The sequence below is a fragment of the Gossypium hirsutum genome, chromosome D07 (assembly GCF_007990345.1).
Source record: "Gossypium hirsutum isolate 1008001.06 chromosome D07, Gossypium_hirsutum_v2.1, whole genome shotgun sequence".
NCBI classification, from domain to species: domain Eukaryota; kingdom Viridiplantae; phylum Streptophyta; class Magnoliopsida; order Malvales; family Malvaceae; genus Gossypium; species Gossypium hirsutum.
In genome coordinates, this window is record NC_053443.1 from 48194934 (window position 1) to 48202272 (window position 7339).

Here is a 7339-nt window from a genome sequence, read left to right on the forward strand (position 1 = left end):
CCCGATCTACTCCAATCTTGAATCAATTCTTAAAATAGATTTTTCTTTCTAAGTAGTAAGTTGATTATAGCAACTAAGAACGTCCTGATCGCCAACTTTTCCTTAAGTAGTCAATCCCAGTACGACCTGTAAACCGACTCTTGCCAAATTTCTAATTGCGATACACGTGTTCGTAACTTAAGATTTTGACAGCCTTGCGCTCTGAAAAGCCCAACTCGAATCAACGACCTCAACCGCGTGGGTCGTTTAATTTTGATCTCTATCTCCCTTGATGGAATTTAACTGGCTTTTCCCACCTAGACACGTCAATTTGTTCGTGGGAATTCGAAACCCAACATGCACTTTTTGAATCGAAACTGAATCAACTTTAAGGAATAAAGTTGGTGTACTGATAAGTATCATGTAGAGATATAATAAAACATTAAAAATATATTAAAAAAGAGACACTTATCAGTAGATTTTAAAACTCATATAAACTATTATTTCTTTATTTAATATCTAAATATATGAAGATGAAGTCGTATATACTAAAAAGGTTACGGGCCTAGCGCTGGGACTTCAATGGACCCGCCCCCGGAGAAGCAGCGAGGAAAGTACACTGCCCGGACTTGATAAGATTATGACCTATTCAATGTTCCAACAAAGGGCCAGTTTGTTTCATTGATTTCATTTTCGGTAAAATGTTTTCATCTTTTTTCCAATGTTTGGTAGAAGGCCACCTGTTTTTCTGTAAAATGACTTGTGGAACTTGAAATTGGTAACACATTTTACACAATTCTTAACTCCTACCTTTCTTTCTCTCGTTTCATAATGCTCTCTTCCTCCTCCTCCTTCCTTCTTCAATTTTCTTTGAGAAATAAAAAACTCTCCAACTCCGAAGTTAGGCTTTGGAATAAGATTTATAATGAGAACTTCACTTTCCTGCTTTTGTTTCTGTCCAGTATCTGAAAGCAAATTAAAGAAGAAGCCGAGCAAGGGAACAGCTATATCATCGCTTCCCCAACATCTGTGCCGTCGATTTTCACTCGACGAGATTAGAGTTGCCACCAATAACTTTGACTCCCACTTGGTTCTTGGTAAAGGTGGCAGCGCAGTAGTATACAAAGGGTTTTTCGATGACGGGGCTTCGGTTTTCGCTGTCAAATACTTGCAGCTCGGATCCTCACGACATAGAATACTTGACGACTTTCGAAATGAGGTGCAGCTACTTTGCCAGCTGCGCCACCAACATATTGTTTCTCTGATTGGATTCTGCTATGAGGAAGACAAGATGATCATAGTGTACAATTATATGAGCCAGGGGATGCTCTTCGATCATCTCCATGGTACTGGTCATCACGATCCCCTCCCATGGAAGCAAAGGTTGGAGATTTGCATTGGGATAGCTCGTGGATTACATTATCTTCATGCTGGAGCAAAGCGTGCAGTTATCCACCGCGACATCAAGACCAGAAACATTCTTTTAGATGACCAAAAGGCTTTCCAAGATTGCGGATTTCACCTTGTCTAAGATAGGCCCTTTTAGTTTATCAAACGCTCCCATCAGAATAGAGTTACCTCCTCTGGATGAAATTGAATTGGAAACAAGTCGAACGAGGCTGTTTGGTACTTTGGGTTACGTGGCTCCTGAGCTTTTCATTGATGCTACTCTTGTGACAGAGAAATCAAACGTTTACTCATTTGGGGTTGTTTTGCTTGAAGTACTTTGTGGTAGAAAAGTATTAAAGTTTGATGCAGGGGACCATAATCATCGTCATATAATTTCTTGGGTCAATGAACACCTAAAGAATGGAAGAATTTACCAAATGACGGATCCATATTTGGAAGGGAAAATAGCCCCGAGTTGCTTACAGAAATTCCTGGACATTGCTTTAAGTTGCGTCCATGTTGAGGAACATAAACGACCTGCTCTTGGTGAAGCGGAGGTGACATTAGAGCTTGCTTTGGAGCTCCAAAATAAAGCAGAATTCGGAGTGAAGCGCCTCAATCCTCATGGAGAAGCTATGTATGAAGAAGTAGATTTCTCTGCATCTGCCTTCAGTTTCTCTGATTATCGGATTGATGTACTCTGGCCCCATGGAAGTTCTCGTGTCGAGGATACATTTAGCTGGAAATCTGAGGATATGTTGTCAGACATTGAAGAGCTGTGCAGATGACAGTGAAGATATGCAATCTGGGATGGATGTTTGGAGGGGACAAACTAATCAGGTATGGTTAAGCAGTTGAGGTGTTTCTTAACTTTCCTGACTACTGTCCATTGAAGGCCACAATTTTCACACGGTTTTGAGAAATATTTGCATCATTTTGGAATATGTTGACTATATTTCCCATTTCGATTACGATATTAACATCATTCATTCACTTTTAAAACCTTTGAATGTAAATCGTGTTACTTTAAGAAAAATGTATTTTTACTACTGAAAATATAAAAAATCTCGCTATTATTTTTATTGACATGATTAAAGCATTTTATGCGTCTGTTTTGTTATTTATAAAGATAATTTATGAAATTTGACACTTAAAAATTACAGACACTCAATCCAGTTCCCATAGTATTTTTGCTTGGATTGTGTAATATGCACAAGAAGAACATTTAGACAACTTTTTGGAGCTCCATTTTCATAAACTTGATTGATAAGTGATAAAAGTAATATATTTTAATCCCGTCTTTAATGCGTTTTTGGATGATTATTTATGCAAATTGGTGAATTTTATACTCCTAATCCTTTAAATTCATATTTCTATACTTAGGAGAGCATTTGAGAGCAAAAGGAGCGAAAAAGAGCAAAAATTGGACAAATAAACCAGATTTCCAGAGCCACACGGGTTGGACACATGGCCGTATGAGCCACAGGGGCTGGCACACAGCCATGTGCCAGGCTGTGTCAATTTCAAAACTCGCATTTCAAACACGGTAAAAGACACAATTTTTAGGCTTTTCGGGCATTCTAAAGCCTATAAATACTAAATATAAGAAGAGAATAGGGGGCGATTAGAGAGTATTGAAGAAAACAACTCGAAGAACACCATTGAAGCCAACTCTGAAGCAAATTTCCATCAAGATTGAAGAGCTCTTTTAATTTATTTGAAGTTTTTATGAGTTTCTTTATTTCTTGTAATGATACTGACTTTGACTATTTTTATTTACAATTATGAACTAATTCTCTAGATACCTAGGGAAAATGAACCCTATAACCTATTATTTGATTTCTGTTTTACGTGATAAATATTGGATTCTTGTTCTCAGTTATGTGTGCTTATCTCTTGTTTTAATATTTCCTGAATATTAATGCATGTTTAATGTGCTTAAATCAAAGGAGGAAAATCCCCTGTTTAAGAGTAGATATAACATAATTGAGTGGAGTTGCATGCAATCTTAGAAATAGGATGACATAAATCCATCGGATTAGAGTCAAATCTAATAGGGGAATTCATAGATAGAGTTAATGTGATAATAGGTGTTTTAATTAGAAAGAAATTTCAATTAATCAACCTAGTGTCAGTTGCTCTTACTCTCGAAAGAGATATTAGCATAATTTAGGGATTTCTACGGATCAAGATACCAAGTGAATAAATCGTTTAATTCAGATTCATAATGATAGATGAAGACTAGGTGGATTCTTTCTTGGGTATTGTTTAGCTTCTTGGTTATTATTCAATTATTTTTCCTAATTTATTCTCTGTTGAGTTCTTTAGTTAATTAATTTAGTAGATTTTAGCTTAAAACAATCACTCCAATTTGTTGGTTAAATAATAAGAAAATAATAATTACTAGTATTTTTAGTTCTCGTGGATACGATACCTCTACTCACTGTAGTTATACTATTTATTGATAGGTGCACTTGCCTTTATTGTATTTTTAGTTTATTTCGTGATACATCATCGATTCGTGTTTGAATGAAATTGGACAAAACATGTAAGAAATGTAATTAAGCTTTTGTTGCAGTTTTTCCATTGTTATGGCCCACCATTGCATTTCTATTTGTTATATTGTCGCCTATGGTTTTAAATATAAGTGGTTCTACCAATAACAGAGACGATGATCATTGAGTGTTGAGGTACAATCTGTTAACTCTTTAATTTTGTATAAAATTAATCACTCTATTTTGAAATAGTCTCACTTCTCTGCAGTTGTGTATGGCAGTGAGTTTATTGACGTGTGAGATATTGGCCCGATCACTACACCAAAAAAGGCTTTTAGCGGCACTTTTAGCAGCGCTTGGACAAAAAACACCGGTAAAAATCGAGCATTAGCAGCGTTTTTCGAAAAAATGCCACAAAAAACCAAAGCCCAACAGCATTGTTTTCTTACCTTTCGGGGCTTTAGCGGCGTTTTTGAAAAAGCGTCGCCAATGATCAGGGCTCTAATGGCATTTTTGAAAATGCGCCGCTAATGCTCGGGGTTTTAGCGGCGTTTTTTAAAAAGTGCCGCTAAAAATATTTTATCTTAATTGGTTTATTTATATTAATTAAATAAAATTCAATTTATTTCTAATTAAATGTTTAAAATCTTCAAAAAAAATAATGACACGTAGAAATAATTTGAAATAAAACACATGGAAAAATTAAAATACTATTATTTAAAATAATTTTAAAGTTTTTTGGATACATGATTACTGATTTTTTTTAATTTATATATTTATTAAAAATTTTCTTATATAATCGTAAAAGAGATAGTATTAATTTTAAAATATTGAATTAATTATCACTATAGTTTAGGGTTTTTAGTTTAGGGTATATGATTAATTTAAGATTTAAGGTCGGTTTAGGAGTTCATATTTTAAAGTTTAGGGAGTATGGATTTAGGGATTATGGATTAGGGATTATGGTTTAAGGGTTGGGATTTAAGGTTTACGGGTTAGGGGTTTAGGGGTTAGACGTTAGGGGTTAAGAGTTAGGGATTTAAGGTTTAGGGATTTAGAGGTCGGGTTAGGGTTTTGGGTTTAGATTAATTATTTTTTAATTTATATTTTAAATATGTTCTTATATAATTGTAAAAGAGATAATAATAAATTAAATATATTGAAATTATGAGTATAGTTTAAATTATTGAAGAGATATATAATAGATAGACTTTATATGTATTGAATGGTTAATTTAGGGTTTAAGGTTAAGGTTTACTTGAGATTTGTTAAATAATAAAATTTTATACAATTAATTAATGCTTTTATATTCAAAAAAATTTAATCTAAACCATTTGATATATTTAAATATTAGTTTAAATAGAATTAATAAATAAGTTAAAAAAAAGTAATAGATTGATATGAATATTTAGGTATAATTATTTATTTTGGAGAGGACCAAATTATAAGAAATAAAATTAAAATACAAAAATAAAAATGAAATAAAAAACTAAAATTATAGAACTAAAATTTATAATTTTATCTAACTCTTATAAATATTACTTACAAATTTTAGAATTATTTATTTAAAATTTATATGAAAGATACAATAATTGAATGTAAAAAATATGCGATATTTAGCGGCGTTTTCAGTAAAAAACGCCGTTACTATGTATTAAAATTTTCCAAAACGGCGCCGTTTCAATACAAGAATTTAATTTCTTAGTGGCGTTTTCAGAAAAAAAACGCCACCATAAGGTCAAAACGCTGCAAAAATTTTGTTAATTTAGACAAAATGGTGAAGTTTTGATTTGCGAATTTAATGGATTTAGCGGCGCTAAGATAAAAACGCCTCTAAAGGTGAGCATTAGAGGCGCTACTTGGGAAATGCCACAAAACTTCATTTTAATTTAAACAAAACTGTGTCATTTTGTTTGTCGAAATTAGCGGCATTAGCGGCGCTACGCTAAAAACGCCGCAAAAGGTGAGAATTAGAGGCGCTATTTTAAAAACGCCACAAAGCTTCATTGTAGTTTATAGAAAACGGTGTCATTTTGTCTGGCGAAATTAGTGGCATTAGCGGCACTATGCTAAAAACGCCGCAAAAGGCGAGAATTAGAGGCGCTATTTTAGAAACTCCGCAAAGCTTCATTGTAGTTTAAACAAAACGGTGTCGTTTTGTCTAGCGAAATTAGCGGCATTAGCGGCGCTAGGCTAAAAACGCCGCGAAATGTGAGAATTAGAGGCGCTATTTTAAAAACGCTACAAAGCTTCATTGTAGTTTAAATAAGATGCTTTCGTTTTACTCTCCTGTATTTCATCCCAACCCATACCCGAAATAGCTTATTATTTCCCCTACAATTTTTCCCTAAATCTTCCTCAAATCAAGAACCCTAGTCTACTGCATCGCCCTCCACGACCCGAACCTTCACCAAATCTGCTGCATTGTCGTAGACCGTCCCTTCTGCCGTCGCACTCCTTTACCGTCGCACTCCTCTGCCGTCGCACTCCTCTTCATCAATTCAACCGGTAAGGTTTTTCTCTTTTGTTAAAAAATCATCTTGCTGTGGGGCTTGAGCAATGTACATGTAATTTGTTTATATTCTCCTGTACATAAATTGTTTTACACCTACTTACGTGTGTTTTACACCTGCACATAAATTGTTTTACACCTTCATTGATAAGTCAATGCGCAAATTGTTGATGGGTTTTAGAAAATTTTTCACTATTTAGTTGTAGGACAGAAAAGATTATGTATTTCTTCTTAGAATTTTATTATTTTGAAAGAAATGTAGTTTCTTGCTGCCTGGAAGTTAGCGAAAAAAAAGGGATTATTTGGCTGATAAATGATTTGATTCTCCGGCCTTGTTCTGTTTTTCCAAAGCTAACCGCTTTAATCCATCAACAAATAAAAATTATTCTTGAGAAAATAAAAACAAACAGAAAATAAATGGGAAAGCTAGGATTGTTGGATCTTGAGAACCATTTTGAGTTTTATGGGGCATATCACAGTTACCCAATTAACATTATGATACATACTTTATTTGTGTGGCCGATATTTAATCATGCTTTGGTTCTGAATTATGGATCTGCTTTTTCTATTTTCCTATACTTGTTTAATGTAGTTTTGGATAAGAAAGTTGGGTCTTTGGCCACGTTGCTGTGCTTAGCTTGCTGGGTTGGAGCTAGTTTCACCGCTGCAAAACTTGGCTATTCTCTGGCCTAGAAGGTAAATTTTTGTTCTTTTGTTTTAAAGTATCAGCCTTAGTTTGATTGAATGATTGGAATTTTCTGAATGAATTGTCATTGTGGTGGATTGATTTCTTGAGTTTTGCATGTTAGGTTCCGTGTTAGAATCTTTGTACTTGTCGGAAACCTTCCAATTTTGCAAATAAAAGGTTTTTTAGTTAATCATCTGTAGTTAATCATCTTTCTCTTCCAGCTACTGATATACTCCTTGCATTTAGGTGCTTTTGACATGTATTTTGCAAATCATA

The 7339-nt window shown here is 34.1% G+C and overlaps 1 protein-coding gene across 1 annotated transcript; it reads left to right on the forward strand.

The window, feature by feature from the left end:
• Window positions 1–537: 537 nt before the first annotated feature.
• LOC121219505 (putative receptor-like protein kinase At5g39000) lies at window positions 538–2706 on the forward strand. Its single transcript, XM_041097777.1, has one exon. The coding sequence runs from the start codon at window positions 905–907 to the stop codon at window positions 1508–1510; it is 606 nt and encodes a 201-aa protein (XP_040953711.1). The 5' UTR covers window positions 538–904; the 3' UTR covers window positions 1511–2706.
• Window positions 2707–7339: the final 4633 nt, after the last annotated feature.

Excerpts from the sequence above, each read along its gene's own strand:
- LOC121219505 (XM_041097777.1), top strand. The coding sequence starts at position 905 with ATGAGAACTTCACTTTCCTGCTTTTGTTTCTGTCCAGTATCTGAAAGC.